The sequence below is a fragment of the Podarcis bocagei genome (genome assembly GCF_964188305.1).
Source record: "Podarcis bocagei genome assembly, chromosome: 10".
NCBI lineage: Eukaryota > Metazoa > Chordata > Lepidosauria > Squamata > Lacertidae > Podarcis > Podarcis bocagei.
In genome coordinates, this window is record NC_138135.1 from 77,780,269 (window position 1) to 77,800,177 (window position 19,909).

The window sequence follows — 19,909 nt, forward strand, 5'->3', positions numbered from 1 at the left end:
TCACACAGTTCGAGGACTGTGTGTGTACTTTCTGGCAATATAGTTTGGTTTTTACATTCCTGCTGCAACAGTTATGCCAACAAAGCTATAATACAGAAAATCAACAGACCCTCCATTTTACCATATGTGCACCTCCCAAACTCCACAGGTCTGTTACTGATTTTGTGTCTCTCTCTCGGGCTTGATGTCATGCACATCAGGGAGTATAAGCTAGGACTGCACGTTCTTTTTCAGGAGGGACATTAGTATTAAAACAAAAGCAATGAGGAAAGGGGGGAAACCACCAAAGAGGAATTCAAACAAATAGCCAGCACGTGTAGACACAAAGTCAGAAAAGCTAAAGCACAGAATGAACTCAGGCTTGCTAGAGAGGTTAAAAGCAACAAAAAAGGCTTTTATGGGTATGTTCGTAGCAAAAGGAAGAACAAAGAAACAGTGGGGTCACTCAGAGGAGAAGATGGTGAAATGCAAACAGGGGACACAGAAAGGGCTGAACTCCTCAATGCTTTCTTTGCCTCAGTCTTCTCCGATAAAGAAAACAATGCCCGACCTGAAGAATTTGGAGCAAATGATTCAGCAAAGGAAACACAGCCCAGAATAACTAAGGAGATAGTACAAGAATACTTGGTTAGTTTAGATGTATTCAAGTCTCCAGGGCCAGATGAACTGCATCCAAGAGTATTAAAAGAACTGGCAGATGTGATCTCAGAACCACTGGCAGTCATCTTTGAGAATTCCTGGAGAACAGGCGAAGTCCCGGCAGACTGGAGGAGGGCAAATGTTTTCCCTATTTTCAAAAAGGGGAAAAGAGAGGACCCAAATAATTACCGCCCAGTCAGTCTGACATCAATACCAGGGAAGATTCTGGAGCAGATCATTAAGAAAACAGTCTGTGAACACCTAGAAAGGAATGCTGTGATCACCAATAGTCAGCATGGATTTCTGAAAAATAAGTCATGTCAGACTAACCTGATCTCGTTTTTTGACAGAATTACAAGCCTGGTAGATGAAGGGAACTCAGTGGATATAGCCTACCTTGATTTCAGTAAGGCATTTGACAAGGTGCCCCATGATATTCTTGTAAAGAAGCTGGTAAAATGCGGTCTTGACTATGCTACCACTCAGTGGATTTGTAACTGGCTGACTGACCGAACCCAAAGGGTGCTCATCAATGGTTCCTCTTCATCCTGGAGAAGAGTGACTAGTGGGGTGCCACAGGGTTCTGTCTTGGGCCCGGTCTTATTCAACATCTTTATCAACGACTTGGATGATGGACTCAAGGGCATCCTGATCAAATTTGCAGATGACACCAAACTGGGAGGGGTGGCTAACACCCCAGAGGACAGGATCACACTTCAAAACGACCTTGACAGATTAGAAAACTGGGCCAAAACAAACAAGATGAATTTTAACAGGGAGAAATGTAAAGTATTGCACTTGGGCAAAAAAAATGAGAGGCACAAATACAAGATGGGGGACACCTGGCTTGAGAGCAGTACATGTGAAAAGGATCTAGGAGTCTTGGTTGACCACAAACTTGACATGAGCCAACAGTGTGACGCGGCAGCTAAAAAAGCCAATGCAATTCTGGGCTGCATCAATAGGAGTATAGCATCTAGATCAAGGGAAGTAATAGTGCCACTGTATTCTGCTCTGGTCAGACCTCACCTGGAGTACTGTGTCCAGTTCTGGGCACCACAATTCAAGAAGGACACTGACAAACTGGAACGTGTCCAGAGGAGGGCAACCAAAATGGTCAAAGGCCTGGAAACGATGCCTTATGAGGAACGGCTAAGGGAGCTGGGCATGTTTAGCCTGGAGAAGAGGAGCTTCTGTTTTCTGCTGCTCCAGAGAAGCGGACACGGAGCAATGGATCCAAACTACAAGAAAGAAGATTCCACCTAAACATTAGGAAGAACTTCCTGACAGTAAGAGCTGTTTGACAGTGGAATTTGCTGCCAAGGAGTGTGGTGGAGTCTCCTACTTTGGAGGTCTTTAAGCAGAGGCTTGACAACCATATGTCAGGAGTGCTCTGATGGTGTTTCCTGCTTGGCAGGGGGTTGGACTCGATGGCCCTTGTGGTCTCTTCCAATTCTATGATTCTATGATTCTATGATTCTATGATTCTACTTCATACACCCATATGAAGTCTGAATCAAGAAAAGTACCAAGGGCAGTGATGCCAACGTGAGCATGGCAAAGCCTAAAGGCCTCTGAGCATTCACAGCTGGTTGGCAATGGCATCATGGGAAATGTATTTCCACATGCCGAGAAAAACAGTTCTAGCCCAACACGAGGTGGGGGAGGTTGGGGCTGCCATGGTGCCCCCTTACATACAAGGGGAATTGTAGTAAACCTAGACTGAGGTGCCAGCTCTAAAAAGAAGTTTGTACACAATAGTTTGCTTGTACTACTTTTTAAATAGGAGAGTGGGTGGTGCTGTGGTCTAAACCAGCAAGTCTCTTGGGCTTGCAAATTGGTAGACTGGCAGTTCAAAACTGCTCGACAAAGTGAGCTCCCATTGTTTTGTCCCAGCTCCTGCCAGCCTAGCAGTTCAAAAGCACACCAGTGCAAGTAGATAAATAGGTACTGTTGTGGTGGGAATGTAAACGGTGCTTCCATGCGCTCTGGCACTTGTCCCGGTGTCCCATTGCACCATAAGCAGCATGGTCATGCTGGCCACATGACCCAGAAAGCTGTCTGTGGACAAATGCTGGCTCCCTCAGCCTGAAAAGCACTGTACCCCAGTTTGTCTAGACTTAACAGTTCAGGGGTCCTTTACCTTCACCTACCTACCTGTCAGGGAACTGACATCGGAGCTAGAAGCGGAGGGAAGGCTCTCAAATGATGCTGGAGAAGGGCCCAGCAGGGAGAGAGGCAGCTCCGCAGATGGGGAAGCAAATCAGCGCAACACCAGGGATATAGAGGGGCTGATGGGGGAATCGGCGAGAGGGCTCCAGGACTCTTCACCGGACACCAGCGGGGAGAGCACGGGTCCTCCGCTACCCACGCCCACCCTGCGCAGAAGACTTCCGCGCAGAGAGAGTAGGAGGAGACTGGGTGTCAAACAACTTTTATGTTGGAAAAGATTTAAGAAACGCCCACTGACGGATTCTGCTAGCGACTGAGGCAGCCACGAAGTGAAGGGCTGTCCAGACTGAAAGGTTTAGCAAGGCAACAAAGCCAGGAGAGGCGGCAACTTACGCACGAGCAACCCATACACATTACACTACCTTTTCAACACTCTCTTTCTAAAACAACAAGCCTTCTACTTGCCTCCAATCTAAAGAATAATAATGCTAAGCCTTCTACATATTGAGATTTAAAAGAGAAACTTGATGAAAGTATGCCAATATGCTGGCCAAGTGTGCCAAGAGAGACCAAACATGGAGCCTGGCACGCTTCCCTTGCGCAACTCTGCTCACTGTCCGTGCCGATCCAAAAGTCCTTCTGCCTCTCTGCTTGGCCGGTAGCAGAGTGATCAAAGCGGTTAGAAAGCAATTGCAGCATGTGGGTAATAATTCAGAACAAACACAAAGGCGTTCCTTATCTTCTTAGCCTTTAATCATGAAGTTTAACAGCATAAATCAGACCCTGGCGAAAGCTCGCCCATCCTCCCTCTCGCATAGCGTACCAGAGGCAGACTGAGACACTCAGAGTCAAACCACTCCTGTAAGTGTCTTTGACCACGCCTCAGGAAAGAGACGTCACACAGAACTCCTTAACCCTGTGAGTTCTGAAACCCATAACAGAAAGTCTCTGCATTAAAAATGATTTAGGTTTAAGCATAGCTGTCAACTTTCAGATTTGAAAATAAGGGATCAGCAGCCTTACCTGTCCCTGGGAGCCTCAAAAATAAGGGATCAGCAGCCTCACCTGTCCTGGGGACAGTCTACAGGATATCTAACAATACAGGACAGCAGCGGGAAGCAGCAGGAAATGGAGCTGGAATAAGGGAATTTCCCGCCAAATAAGGAAAGGTTCACAGGTATGGGCTTAAGCGATTTCTAACTGCAGCTGCTTGGCCAAACCCACCTTCTACAGAGCACCTGTGCCTCCCCCTGCCTGCATTTACTGCATAGTTGAAACTATCCACCTGCTCCAAAGCCATTTTATCAACTGGGGTTTCATACAGGCATAGGTTCCCATTACAACCAACAGTGTTTTATGGTTATATGTAGGATGGCAAGACTCCCCTTGAGGTTCTGCAGAACAGCATTATATACCTCCCAGATCCATGCAATTTCCTCCCTCAGGCTATAGCAACCAGAGTTTTTTGTTCTCTTCCCAGTGTTTTCCTGGAGTTAAGTTTCCTTAACATTCTTACATAAATTGCCACAAGAATCAAAAAGCATAGATGAAAACATGAGTGTTTAAATTAAGCCTTTTCCTTGAACCTTGCTTTCTAAATATGTATTTTGTGCTTTCTAATGCATATTCCATGCACTTCGAAAAAGGGAGTTTAAAAGACAGGTTTCAGCTAGGCTGTGTAATGTTCCCTGGCATTACACCCTCTCTGAATTAATTCCATTATATTTATGCACGTTCCTCCCAAACCCTGGCCTGCAAAATAGGTTTTGTTTCTGTTTTGCCAATTTAGATGCTTTATTTGCAATATATATCAGTCACAAACAGTGATTCATATACAGCAGTTTTTTAACCATCCCCCAGAGACCAAATGTCTATTTAATTACATTTAACTTTTAAGTCATTTCAGTTTCTAAACAAAGGTTTCCTCCACAAATCACCATGTGCTCTTGGTAACCTATAACCATGTTCTATCAAAGTTATGTATGTAATGAAACTATGCCAGGCTGATTGAAAAGCAGTGATTTTCTTGTCCAACTCTCTTGTACATGGGTTGTCATGATTTCCTGTAACAGTTTTCTATTCATGCAGCATTTGAAAGTCACCTATTCAGATGCATACATTTATTTCATCCCTCTCAATCAAAACACTCTCTCTTTGCCACTACCAATATGCTAGTCTTGACACACAGTGCTAATGTACCAGCCTCAGTCTGATTGTTCTTTCAGAAATGACCAAACAAAAACCCACAAAAACAAGCAAAGAGAAAAAGAGAATTTCTCTAAGGACCCTAACTTCAAGCATTGCGAATGGCAAACATGACCATCTTTATGAAACAGACAATTTAACATTAGGCGTAGAAAAAAATCATACAGGGAAATTAAATGGAAATGTCCATCTGCCTCTGCAAATTCTGCTTTATAGTAACTCCGGAATGCAATTACCAGCAAACTGAAATACACTGACCTCTAGCCTTGCCTCTAGGTCTTCCATGTGCTGTCGTCTGCTTGTGTGCTCTGACTGCAGCTTTTCAATGGCTCGACTGCTGTTAGGCTCTTTGGAGATGAGCTGTTGGAGAAAGAGGGAAATTATTCCTAAGAGAGAAGGAAAGGAGTCCAACAAAGGGAGGATGTAAAGCCATTATTAGCTATTTTGTACATAATCTCTAGTGTGCTGCCAAATCATGTCTAGCCACCATGTATAATGCTCCACGCAAAACAAAAGCCTCTTTCAACCAATCACACAGCAAAGCGTTACCCATTACCTGCCATTTTTTCTAATTATTGATGGGAACCCCTCAATATAATTTTAAGGACGCAGAATTAGTAAAGAACAAAAAACTAACAAATTATTTTTAAGACGGGTTTTGATGTTTAGAATGAAGTACTTCAAAATTGGAATACTGTTATTAGTGGGGTGGGAGAGGTGACAGAAATTTTATATCTGGCAACTAATATGCCCCTTTGGTTTCAGACAGTACATGGGTAGGCAAGTCTAAAAGCCCAGACACAAATTTCCATGGCCCTCCTATCTGGTGGCTCATTTAGCAGAAGTAATGTACCGGGTATTTAGCGTTAACTCTGGAAGTGTATATTCAATTCTGACCAAACTAAGCATCCTAGAGCAAAATATACGTCAATATGACCCCACCCCCCAAGATCACAGAATCATAGAATTGGAAGGGATCCAAGGGTCCCTGCAAATATGACCAAAAACCTTCACACACACCCTTAATGAATCATATGAGACTCTACTAGGCCACAGACTAATTTTATACTTATAATATGCAAGATTTCTAATATTTCTAATACTAAAATTCCTCTTTGTTTTCAGGCAAGTGGTGTAAGGAACAAAAGCTGAACATGTCATGAAGCTGAAGCATCATCACTGTGGAAAGTAGAGCTTGCTGGTCTCTGCTTCAAAGAAAGACAACAAATTACAAATAATGTCAATGGAGAGGAAACATGAATCAGTTGATGCTATGACTGATCCTGTAGTAGCACCATTTTTATGGGACGTGTTTGTTATGCCAGATTCAAATGGGTGTTTAATTATTTCAAAGTATGAAGGTTACATACAAAATCTTGACATTTTTGCTGAATATGGTGAGCTTCCAACAGTTTAAAGAAATTTGGATCAATTGGATTATGGAAGTGGACTTTTGTAAACCCAGTAGCACATGCACCCCACCCATCACCAGCTGTTGTTGACCAAGTTCACAGTGAAAATAACAAAATTGGCACCAACTCTGCCTTTGCTCCAGGACAGCAAAACCACTTTTTGTTTGGGGGGCATTATCAAATTGTTTCTACCAGTCATAAAGCTGTACTTTCAGAGTTTTTCAATGGAAGGGTGAGATATAGTTTTAAGAAACAAATACATAACCGGGCACAACACCTTTGGCTTTGTTGTCTGCTCTTCGCTCATACTGTAAGGGGAGCATAACTCCATTTCCTGTTCCTCCAGTCCCCAAATTAGAAAAGCTGAGCACCAGATGTCATCAATCAACACTTTATTACAGTTGTAGACCAGCATAGAGCACCAGATGTGTCCATTCACAAGAAGAAGAAAAGGTTTGATGGCTTTGATTCTACATGCTAAAGTATACATAGACATTGGAATGATCCAGGTAAGGCATTGTTAAAAATGTGGCCGTTTACAAGCAACAATGTGATGCAAACAAATCCCTGAGCAGGGTTAACCTCACAGAAAACTCTAAAATGTAGGGGGAAATACATACTAGCTGGTTGGATATATTGGTTTTATTATAAAATTCACCATATATTAAATCTGTTCCTGCAAAAGCTTTCCTCTTATGTTTGCCTAATAAATCCAAATAGAGCCTTTTATTACAGACACTTGACTGGTTATGTTTGGCTTAGTTTACAACGTTTTGTTTAGCAAGCTTTTGAGGTAAGGCCTTGGTGAAGCAAAATTAAGGTTTTATTACAAAACTGTAAAAGAAAATGAATAGTGAAATGTCCTGCCTAAACTGTGGGAAGATAATTAGCACAGGAATTTAATGCTGTTGAATATTTCATCACTGACACATTATTGCTGGGTGGATATTTTTTTAAAACCATAAAATATTGGTTTACATTTTTACTGTACAAAACATATCTGAACTTATTCTTCCAGTGAGCATCAGTGCTATTTCATTAAAAAGTAGGTGCACAAGATGAGAAAGCAACATTATCTACCATGTTAAAGGTCTAAGTAGTGATTTTTTTTTTTTTACATACCCACCCCTCCATGTAGACTAAATATTTGTGCCAAACTTAGACATTTTCACACTTGAAGTGAAAATGCTAGTGGCAGAGTGCTTATGGTGTGGTATATCTATTTTGTACTTAGGTATTTGTACCTGAGTGCAAAATATAGCATGATGCTCACTAGGGAGAAAAGGTTACTTGGTAATAGGGAGATCACACCTAGCTGGGGATATTGGGAAGAGTGTAGGATCCTGAATGTAACCACACAATCCAAGAGGATTCATTTGGTGAGCTGTATTTATATAGAAATACTTATAACAGTGCTTTTTCTGGAGGGTACTCAAGGGTACACAGTACCGGCATCTTTTTTTCTGGAAGAAAAGCACTGGCTAAAACTGTGGCACTTGCTGTAACAACTTCATGATGAGTACCAGCACCTTTTTTTTCCTAGAAGGAAAACGCTGCTTATAAACCTCAAAGCATTTATTGCGACACACAGAGGGCTTGCCTATACCACCCCACACACAGCTCTCGGTTTATATCAGGGATAGGGAGCTTGTGGCCCTCCAGATGATGCTCGATTCCATTCCTAACAACGCCAGCCAACAAAGCCAATGATAAAGGTTGTCGAGAACTGTAGTCCAACCACAGGCTGCCCACCGCCATTGAGACCTTTTCCCCACTTCACAGATGTCAGGCAAAAGTCAAAAGTCAACACACCCAGCTAGTGTGAGAAACATTTTAAAGAGGCACAAAGCAAGGCAGGAAGAAAGAAAAGCTCTTGCCCTACAGCGAAAGTGGGCGGGGAGGTTGCTTCTACTGTGACCTTAAGAATTTGTTTATACAGGTGGGCTCACCAACTCATGAATGCAGAATCAAGTGGTGAGGTCAGTATGAATAGGCCAACACAGATCTAATACCAGAAATAGAGGTCTCATATCAGCTCAGATGCAAAGCTTTCTTGTTCCCATATATATCTATGAGTCATCGTGTAGAGTGATAAACATGCATAAGAACTAGAGAAAATCACATTTCTCTTGCAACCATTAAGATGCACCATATAAATAAAGAAATATACTTAATGACTCATACTCTCCTCTGCTCTGCTGGTTGGTAACTTGAAGTTCATAACCAAACAATGGTTTACTAAAGCAGCAATGAGTATCAGGACCAAGCACGCCTGCCTCCTGTGGCGCACTGACTTCAGAACAAAGCTCCCAAGGACTGGCTTTCTGCGTCAAAAATCCATGTCACAATGGGATAAAGGAAGACATTCCTGTCAAGAGCGGTTTGAGTTAAAGTAAAAAGGAAGCATTCTGGGAAGTTTTTTTGGAGTTTAATTTTCATAAGGTTAATATCTCTCACACACAATAATGTAGGAATAATGATGCAGACGTGACTATGGATTTAAATGGAATAATTTGCAGTGGTGTTGTAAAATATGGGTGGGATGGAATTCACTTGCTGCCTGCAGAAACAATGGCTTCTTTTAAAAATTAATTTCTGAAAATGAATGCAGCAACTTGGTAGATGGCTTCAAGAGATTTACAATCAGATACACAGTTTATCACCCCTGCAGGGCACTACTACAAATCCAGATGCATGTTTAAAAGTACACAAAGATGAAGGCTGCCAACCGCAACTCACTCACTATGGAGTAAGCCTCATTGAACAGAGTGTGACTTGCTTCCAGATAAACATGCATGGGATTATACAGCCTGAGAATTTTGAGGGTTATTTCTCCTGTGCCACAAGTATGGACTGTTAGTGTGTGTGGAGCTCTCAGAAATTTTTTCTGCATTTAGCCAACATGATTTTTATTATTTTTATTCCACACCCTGTAACATTTGGTATGTGTTTGACAAAGGAAATTGTCATGGGAGAGGATATGTAAATGTCTGAGTAATATTAACAAGGAGCAAGTATGAAGTATGACTGTACATCAGATTCAGATCCATCAAAGGGAGACCCACATTATGGCTGCACTATTAACTTGCTTACTGAAAAACGGTGAAGAAGAAGAAGAAACCCTATTCATTACATAGCTGGGCAACTATTGCATTAGGATTCGTTACAGAGCTTGCTGGAATTCAGATGGTAAACTCCTCAGAGAAGAGACATGACTCTTTTTGCTTCAAAATGAAATTCAGCTTTGCCTGCAAATCTGAGCTGCCTAGATAGAGACTGGGAAACAGGAAATCATAGAATCGTAGACTTGGAAGAGACCACCAGTCATCAAGTCCAACCCCCCTGCAGTGCAGGAAACTTTCAACCAATGTAGAGCCCAAACCCACAACCCTGAGATTGAGTCTCAGGCTCTTCCCAACTGAGCTATCCAGTTCATCCACTCAATATAGTTCATTTTCCCTTTTTAAAAATTAATTAAACAAACAAACAAACAAACAAAACACCTCTACTAATCTGAAATTGGCATGCAGGTGGTGCTGTGGTCTAAACCACTCAGCCTGGGGTTTGCCGATCAGAAGGTTGGTGGTTTGAATCTCCATGACATGGTGAGCTCCCGTTGCTCGGTCCCAGCTCCTGACAACCTAGCAGTTCGAAAGCACGTCAAATTGCAAATAGATAAATAGGTAATGCTCCGGCGGGAAGGTAAACACCATTTCCGAGCGCTGCTCTGGTTTGCCAGAAGCGGCTTTGTCATGCTGGCCACATGAACCGGAAGCTGTCTGCAGACAAATGCCAGCTCCCTCAGCCAGTAAAGCGAGATGAGCGCTGCAACCCCAGAGTCGTCCACGACTGGACCTAACGGTCAGGGGTCCCTTTACTTTGAATCTGAAATGATGGTCAAGTCTATCTCCCAGACACACATTGAAAAAGAATCCATATGGGAGAAGCTCAGACACAGCCCAGCATAAAAGGCAAACCTTAACTTCGCTTCTACTATTCTGGAATGGTTGCATCTGATGACACAGGACTTGCTCTTGCAGATTTACAGTCTAAAAATGCAACATGGGTTGGATGAATATGTAGGTAAAAAAGTAAAGGACCCCTGGATGGTTGTCCAGTCAAAGGCGACTATGGCGTTGTGGCGCTCATCTCACTTTTCAGGCTGAAGGAGCCGGTGTTTGTCCACAGACAGCTTTCCAGGTCATGTGGCCAGCAGGATTAAACCACTTCTGGCACAATGGGACACTGTGATGGAAACCAGGGCACATGGAAACATTGTTTACCTGCCTGCCGCAGTGGGAAGAATATGTATATGCCTGCCGCAGTGGGAAGAATATATACTCAGTTTGGAGGAAGATGCAGATTCCACCATGCAAATGCCGGATCTCTCTCTTTTGAAGGGAGAGAAAATTCTAACGAAAGAGTTATGGCAGATATGGCAGTCATGGCAGATGAAACTATTTGAGTATTTAGAACTTGCAAAGATGACGGAAATAATTAGGAATAAAACAAATGAAAAGTTTAAAAAAGAGTGGGTGTTATAGAGTGTATTTAAAAAAAACATTGTTCCCAAGTAAAAGCTTTAATGTGTTTCGATTAATCTTTGCAAATTATATGACAGACAGACAATGTATCTCATACAATACCGGTGAATTATAAGGTGAAAAAGGATGAAGTTAAAGAAGGAAGAAAGGACTTACATTGAGGTGGATGGAAGTCACATTCAATGAGAAGGTTATTTATTTGTGATTTAATGTATCGGAGACATATGATGTTGAATCTTTTTATCATGTATTGGTGTTTCTCGTGATTTTATTTTATTTTCTTTCTTTCTTTCTTTCTTTCTTATTGATTTCTTCCTTTCTTCCCTTTTCTTTTCTTTTCCTTTCTTTTCAACAACGAATGGAATAGTTGTAATACTTAATAAAATCAATAAAGAGCATTTAAATCCCTCCCCTCAAAGTAGTCAACCTTCTTCAGTTTCTTCTCATGTTATCTTATCAATTATTACGACCATAATTCTTTACAGAGTAACTTCAGCAAAAAGAGTCATGTCTCTTCTCTGAGGAGTTTACCATCTGAATTCCAATATTGGGCGAAGCAACAGAAGAAAGAAGGAGCTTAGGAGAGGCAACAGTGATAAGCTAGTCTGATGTGCTAGATTGAGTCCTGGACTCAGACGTGATCAACACACACAGCAGAATGTGAGGTGGTAAGATGGACTGTACCACTTCAGATACACAATGCTCGTGGTAGGAATCACATTTTTTATGCAATAAATTCAAATAAAATTGAAAATACAAAACTTCCAGGCTAGGCTAACATATCTTTGATGTGTGATGTTTGTTTGTTTGCATCCCCACCTGCAGCCTGGGGAATATAACTTCTTGTACCACCTCATGAACATGCATGTGTAGAGCAGGTCTTTGGCTGGGTTATCAAGGCTAAAAGCCTCACTCAGACATCAAATTTAGGCCAGTCAGGATTTATCAGCCAAACCTACCTCACAGGGAGCATAATATGGGGTAATTTCACATAGCTCACCATTAGCAGCTCACAGGAAGGACCCCCCCCCCCCGCCCGTGCTGGGTGCACGCCCCTGCAGGCACCACACCACGCCCCCAGGATGTGTGCCAGCCCACCCCCACCTGCTCTCCACCCCCCCCCCCCCGGTGCTAGAGCTTGAAGCTCTGCCACTGGCCTCCAGTGCTGTCCAGTGTATCATAGGCATCCACGGCATTCATTCGTTCATTCATTCATTCACACACACACACACACACACACACACACACACACACACACAAACAAACATCAAGGCCTGTTTCAGAGCCTGGGAAAACTCCTCTGGGATCCTCCAGGTGTTTCAGTGGACTCCAGTAATAGAAGTCTACAGAAACTGTTCCAGGGTGGCAGCAGGGGCAGAGGAAGGGGGCTGCAGTGGGTGCAGACAGCCCCAGGTGTCACCACTGGGGTGTGTGACAAAATGCTGGGCGGCACTCACTATGGGGCCTGCAGTGCGCCCAAGCCACGCATCTCTCCTGAGAGAGACACGGTGGGTTGGGTGCCGCAGGCTCTGCGCTGCCCAAACGGCCCGCCTGCTGCCTCCCCCCCAGCTGTAGGGCGGCTGAGTGAGAGAAGACAGGCAGACTCTGAAGGCCCTGTCACTATGAGCCACCCCAGGTGCCCAAGCAGTTTCCTCCACCCCTGGGTGGAAGCAGGCAGTTTTCCTCCCTCCCTAAAACAAATTCCTGTACAAAGCTGATTTGGCAAGGAAGGTGAATATGGCAGATTTATTTATTTCCTGTCTTTATGTATATCCCACCAATTTCCATCCTGAAACCCAAGGTGTCACACCTGAGGAAGTCTCCCATCTAGGCACTGACTTGCTTACACAGCAACGAGGTCTTGTGTGCTTTTTTTTTTAAAAAAAATGATTTTTATTAAAGATTTTTTTGTTTGTTTACAAAAGTACATGCATTTTCTCTTTTTCAGGTTGTAATGTCTTTTCTATAGGTCAATTACTGAGCATCCCACGGGATCTTTGATGGTTTTGTTGTGAGAACATCAGTCAAAGACATTTAAACCTATTTTTCCAGCTGTGAAAATGTACATCTTCTCTCCCAAATTCTTAATCATCTTACAGCTGCAATGACTACACATTTGTACAATTTCATAGAAAACTGGAGATCAGAACTGGAGGCTAGTGAAAGAACAAAATGGCATTCTGAGGCCTTTTTGCTGGGAATTATGGGTAAGGAAATAAAAAATGAAGATAAAAAAATATTTCTCTATGCCACCACAGCCGCAAGAATTATGCTGGCACAAAACTGGAAAACAGAAACTATACCTAACGTAAGTGACTGGCAGGTCAAAATGATTAACTATGCCGAGCTAGATAGATTAACAGGCAGAATACGAGACCAAGACGACCAGAAATTTCAAAAAAATTGGAGTAAATTTTGGAAATATATTGGAACGGATATATAGGAGGAACTGGCGGTATTAGAAAAGCTTTATCAGCTAATAATTATAAACTTTAATAAACTAATTACGCAACCCGGGATTTATTTGATACTTACCAAAAGGGTGAAGGGAAGTCAAAGGCTAAGTAGAGCCTAATGTTTATATTATTTTTTTGTATGATTGTACGCTTACTTTTTGTATAGCATGAAATAGGATGAATAATTTATGTTAAAATGTTTATTTTTGTATTTGTTTGTCCTTTTTTCTTTTTTCTTTTACAAATTCTGAATAAAAATTTACTTGCAAAAAAAACACAAAATGGCATTCTGAGGGTGGAATTGTTATCAGCAGGCAGGAAGCAACTCAGGGAAGCTGCATTCCCCTGACATTGCAGGTGAAGCTAAGAGAGCTGGGGCACCATTGAAATGCTCAAAGCAACTAGAGTGGGTCTCTGGGCATTTAGAGCTGAAGCTGTAGCAAAAGCAAACTGTCTAAGTAAAAATAACCCTCCACCAACTGCTGATTTATTCATCACCATGCTTTCTATGGGGTTTTCATTTCCAATGGACTACATGATATTTCACAAAGTTACACTGAGAAAAATTAATATATTAAGTTCATAGACAGCTTATGGATCACTTCCCACGTTATTTTAAAATAGCCACTTCTGGGTGGGGGTGAGGGAAAATATTGCCTAAATTGCAAATGAGTGTCCATAAGGTGGTTATGAATACAATATTTAAAAGTCCACATTTTAATACTAGGCCAAGGAGCTTTCTAACATAAGCATAGCACGGCACAAGCTTTTGTGGGCTAAACTATAGTCAAATGGTTCATCTGTTGATTGGCTTGGATAGATTCCTACCTTGTTGCCAAAAACAAGCATTAAACCAGAAAAACTGCTTCTAAGTCAGTTTACCATGCATTAACTTCCTTCAAATGTAACAATAAGCCATGGTTTATGCCACAAACTACCCAGCACCTGCAGTCCTTCATAAGAGCCCATAGGCAGGGACAACCCAGATTGGCAACCCTGCCATACACTTTATGGCCTCTTGGCAATGTGTGGCTGCACTTTGGTCAATTGCTTCCACTTTCCTCTTCCCTTGGTGTGAATGGGAGCAACAATCAATCGCCTTCAACAAACCAGTCGCCTTCTCAATCCAGCCCGTGGACGTTCCGGGAATCAGCGTGATTTTACATGAGTAGAATGTGTCCTTTTATTTAAAATGCATCTCTGGGGTATTTGTGGGGATTTGTGGGAATTCGTTCATTTTTTATTTTATTTTATTTTATTTTATTTTATTTTATTATTTTATTTTTTCAAAATATAGTCCAGCCCACCACATGGTCTGAGGGATGGTGGACCGACCCATGGCTGAAAAAGGTTGCTGATCCCTGAACTAGGCAAACCAAGATGCCCCCCCCCCCCTGCTGACTTAGAAAAACTTTTGAAAATAAGGGCTTTTCTTTAAGCAGCTCTGAAAATGAAAGTGCTGAGTGAATGTAAATGAAGCTATTGTGTGGTCTCTAGGTAACATGGATGTTGTGTCGTCTGCCAGTATATGGTACAGGAAAACAGGCATCCTGTTTGTTTGGGTGTTCAGTGTTGTTTGTTCCTATTCTGGTCTCATGGAACAAGGGAGACAAAGTAAGTATCGCAGTACCTTCTTTAACTGTGCCAGCTTTGTTAGAAAAAGCATTTCTCCAAGTAGAAACCGTTTGAACATTGGTAGCAACCTTAACTGCAGGAAATGTGATCTATCATAGAGGGTTTGTGTTGTTAAAGCTTCTGTGTTCTTGGAAACAGTAGACTTATGACTTTCTGCACCCAAGATAATTTAGGAGGTTCTGTACAGGCTTGTTGTGGGGCGGAAAGGAGCAAGGTAAGAGAATACTGACAGAAGTGTTCTTTCACAAATAATATGCCTTTTCTTGTTCAAGTCTATTTTCCATGTGAATTTAGTAATAGATGGGTTTGCTATTCCTGCATGGTTATATATGACTGAATAGGTGAAAGCAAAGTATTAAGCGTACCAGTGTACAGTTGCCATTTGTGCCTTTTAATGCATTTTTTTTGTTCAAGAATGTTGGTAATTGTCACAGTACATGAATCTTCAGCAGAATTCTCAGTCCCATACTTAAGATTATTCCGTGTTTTGAATAAGGAATCTTTTAAAGAATGTTGGCAAAACTGAAGGATAATGATCTTCCTTAGGATGTATATGCCTTGCAGTGGTCAGCGTTAAATTCAAACAAATGGTATTTTCAGGGCACCTCTCAGGTGGGCGCCATTGGCATTCTAAGAGAATGCCACTGTATTCTGCTCTGGTCAGACCTCATCTGGAGTACTGTGTCCAGTTCTGGGCACCACAGTTCAAGAAGGACACTGACAAACTGGAACGGCTAAGGGAGCTGGGCATGTTTAGCCTGGAGAAGAGGAGAAGAGGAGAAGAGGAGGTTAAGGGGTGATATGATAGCCATGTTAAAATATATAAAATATATAGAGGAGGGAGAAAGGTTGTTTTCTGATGCTCCAGAGAAGCAGACACGGAGCAATGGATCCAAACTACAAGAAAGAAGATTCCACCTAAACATTAGGAAGAACTTCCTGACAGTAAGAGCTGTTCGACAGTGGAATTTGCTGCCAAGGAGTGTGGTGGAGTCTCCTACTTTGGAGGTCTTTAAGCAGAGGCTTGACAACCATATGTCAGGAGTGCTCTGATGGTGTTTCCTGCTTGGCAGGGGGTTGGACTCAATGGCCCTTGTGGTCTCTTCCAACTCTATGATTCTATGATTCTATTCTATGATTCTATATGTCAGGAGTGCTCTGATGGTGTTTCCTGCTTGGCAGGGGGTTGGACTCGATGGCCCTTGTGGTCTCTTCCAACTCTATGATTCTATGATTCTAAGAATAACAAACAAAACATGAGATGTGGGATCACCTAAAAAGGTATGGAATATACATTTTGACCACAGAAATGAGGCCACGAGATCAAGCAATGTAAGAGTCAGCAATAGATATGGGCAGAAATAAATATATAGAATCATGTCAAATGAATAAAGATGCTAAAGAAGTCATCAATGAATGAAGAGAGGGACTTAGGGACTGTTCTAAATCACCCACAAATATGTTGGCATGCTCTGGAGCAATGCAACTACCCAACACAGTGCCTGCCCTGAACCCAAATCTGTGACATTTTGCTGCTGAGCACTGCCAATGTGTCCTTACCTCACAACCGTTTCAGTTTGGGGAGGAATGGGTTGGATCGGAGTAATTTTAATAAGGAAAATGGTGCAGGGAGAAAGAGTCAACTCCCTCGCCCTCATGTCTTACCTGGACTGGCCCTTCTCCAAAGCCAGTGTTTAAAATAAATATAAAGAGACAGATGCATTTATACAACTTCAGATTAACATGTAGTTTGACCTTATCATTATGGAAGGTGCAGAATCAGAAAACATCAGACAATGCAGAGGTGGATTTAGGGCAGCTCGACTGGTTCCCCCGCCCTGGTGCCTGTGCAGAATGGAAGGTGAGGGGGGGCACATCGAATGATGGCCTTGCACAGAGTGCCACTAAAAACTGAAAGACCAAAGTCCACCCCTGGACAACGCAATAAAGTTTCACCATGATTGTCTTGTATATCTTTTCCTTACATGCAGGCCACATAAGGTAGCCCCTTATCCATTGCCAAAAAAGGGGACACGATAGGATACAAATTAGCATGCCTAGATGCAAATTTAGAAATAACTATTATCATTTAAACACAAACACACTATACAGCAATGGCTGTTGGGGCAGCGCTGCTTACCTGGCCTCCCCTTGCTGCCATGGCATTGCGTATCAGGAAGGCAAGGGACAAGGCATTTGTTAATGAGGATGGTGTGGTACAAATGCGCCAGCAGGAACACCGGAGTGGCTCTGCTGGTGCACTTGCACCACACTGACCCCTCATCCCTCCACACATGCCACATGTGAAGATGACAGGAGGTCGGGTAAGCAGACCTATCCCACCAACTGCCACAGGCTTATGACCAAGTATGATGGAAAAAGTTGAAATTGCAAATTGTGTAGTCAGCATTTGTTTTATGTTAGAAAGGGGAAAAGCAAAACTAAATCCCATTCAGGTGAAAGGCAGCAACTAGGTGCACCATTGTTATAGCAACTTATACCAGATACATGGAAAAGTCTCAAAATGAAATAGTTGTAAGCTTGCAGGAATGAGCCTCATAGGGTGGATCTACATACATACGAGGGGATGGGGGTGGGTGGGACCACTATAAATAAGTCAGAAATTAAATTCTTATAACAAAAAAGGGGGGGACCGTTATGGAAAATGGCAAAGAAATTTCTCTGCTCTCCAGTGCCACCTGGTGTTGCATGCTTATAATACATTTGAAACAGTGGTGGGGTTTCAACTGCCCCATTCCTTGCCTGAACAGCCTCTTCCCTCATCATGTCCTGTGTGTTCTGATAGATCTGTTCATTCCTTTTCGCCTTGCCCTTGTGGGTGGCACCAAACCCCATAAATTGCTGGCATCCTATTCTGGATCAATCCCCTGGCATCCTGCCTCCACCACACACTCGCCAGAGCCCTGCCAGTCCCTGACATCTGGTGTGTATAGCATTTGTACACAAAGGGTATTTTCTAATACTGAAATTCCACTCTGGAAGTACCATATTTTTCCATGTATGGCTTTTTAAAATTAAAAATAAATGTGAAAAATGGGGGGTCATCTTATACACGGATAATGCAGGGGAAGGGACAGGTGATTGTTGGCAGCCGGGAGCAGGAGATTTTCAGCAGTGATTGGGCGGGTGATTGGAGTCTGCGGCAATCCCCCCCCCCCCAAAGGAGCTCAACAACTCTGGGCAATCTCGACTTCCGGTTTCCCCCATTACATCCAACCCCAGTAATGCAGGTTATCAGAGATGATAAGGGGTCATTATCCCTGCTCTACCCCCCCCCCCGGGTAGGGGGGGACTGGCCGTCACCCGCAGATTGTCCGTAATTTGCCGCTTGCTGCATACTGCGGGGGCAGGGATGCTGAGTGCTGAGCACTGTACAAAGTGGGCACTCTTGAGAGCCATTCCAGTGAGCCAGGAGATCCCTGTTCCTTAAAATTTATCAAAATTCGGACTTAAAAATAGACCTGTTCTGGATGGAAGCAGATAAAAAGATCTTGTAAACTTACCAGCCACTGGATGCTAAAGTTTGGGCTTGGAAGAAGCTCTCATCCTTACCCTTGGATTTATGAGGTGAGTGGCTACCTTTCTTTTCTACTCATTATTTGCTATTTCATGATTTGGCGAACGTTTGTATGGATTATTTTCATATTTGGATCAAGGAGAAAGTGACGGTGAATTTTGGATTCTTGCTGCTGGCTCTCCTAGGGCCCAGGAGAGTTGGCATGGATCTTAAAGGAATTGAAAATAATCTTCATGTAATTACTGACTATGAAGTATATCCCACCACATTGTTTGTCATTGGAGATATATATTTGAAACATTGGCTCGTTAAGAGAGATCTGAAAGAATGCTATGTCATAAATTTTATCAACTGAAGGAATTTTGGAAGAAAGCCCAGAGTATTTGGAGCAAAAAAGTGGTGGAGTGAAAGAAAGGGCTACCCAGAGGACTGTGTCTTAAAAACAATTAGTGGAAAACAACATGGAATTATTTTTTAGCCTTTTGCAGGTTAACAGATATATGGACTTTGTTAAATAAGATAGTGAGTCATACACCAGTGACTGATGGAGAAGATAAGTACGGTTAAGATCAGAACTATGAAAGTGGAAAACAACAAGGAAGAAAAGCAGAAAACAAACAAAGGACATTATCTCTCGATATCCAGAACATGGGAAGTCCCCTTCTGAATATATATTTTTTTAATTTGGAGTGTTTAATTGGCTGTATTGTTTGTATTATGATTTGGTATGATTGGAATTGATTTGTCATTAATTGGAAGGTTTTTAATTGACAATGAATAAAAATATTTTTTAAAAAACAAAACAACTCTGGGCAATCTCCCCCCGTTTTCTTAATCTAGAGTCCCCCCAAAATAGGGGTCGTCTTATACACGGGGGCATGTTATACACGGAAAAAATATGGTATATCTGTTATATTTGAACTTGTTTCCTTTGCACTGGAAGGGGTACCAAACTTCAAATAATGTTGAGGAACAGCTGCAACGAATGGAAGCAAGACATGAGAGAAATAGATGTGATCTATTCCATGGTCCCTATGGTTGCACCCTTAATAGAATCATAGAACATGTGAAGAACATCTTTTCACCACCTGGGGGGGTGTTGTTTACATTGCTTGCTGCAAGTGTCCCAACCCCAATCTGTGTTACTCATCTAACTGACTTAAATGGATATGGCTGACCAGCTGCAGGGGGTACCCAAGGGTTGGCAAAACTGGTCCCACCAGGGGCACAGGCCCAGATGGGGGTGCAAAAAACACCGATCAGACTATGGACTGTATGTATGTGTGACACTCTGCCGCTGTCACAGCA

At 42.4% G+C, this 19,909-nt stretch overlaps 2 protein-coding genes and 1 long non-coding RNA gene across 12 annotated transcripts in view; 2 read left to right on the forward strand and 1 right to left on the reverse strand.

Moving 5' to 3' along the window:
• Positions 1–19,909, reverse strand: part of LMNTD1 (lamin tail domain containing 1) — a 221,479-nt gene that overhangs the window by 167,007 nt on the left and 34,563 nt on the right. For all 10 annotated transcript variants that reach the window (XR_014012243.1, XR_014012244.1, XM_081210727.1 and 7 more), the window contains exon 2: positions 5,275–5,376. Coding sequence is in view for 8 of the 10 variants with exons in the window: in XM_081210727.1 (XP_081066853.1) it covers positions 5,275–5,376 (102 nt within the window). In the remaining 2 variants the exon portion in view is untranslated. The remainder of the gene's footprint in view (positions 1–5,274; positions 5,377–19,909) is intronic.
• Positions 1–19,909, forward strand: part of LOC308595990 (endogenous retrovirus group 3 member 1 Env polyprotein-like) — a 297,804-nt gene that overhangs the window by 100,349 nt on the left and 177,546 nt on the right. The window lies entirely within an intron of this gene.
• On the forward strand, positions 18,149–19,404 carry LOC308596027. The gene is made up of 2 exons (XR_014012278.1): positions 18,149–18,651; positions 19,090–19,404. It is a non-coding gene; the product is annotated as an uncharacterized lncRNA (long non-coding RNA).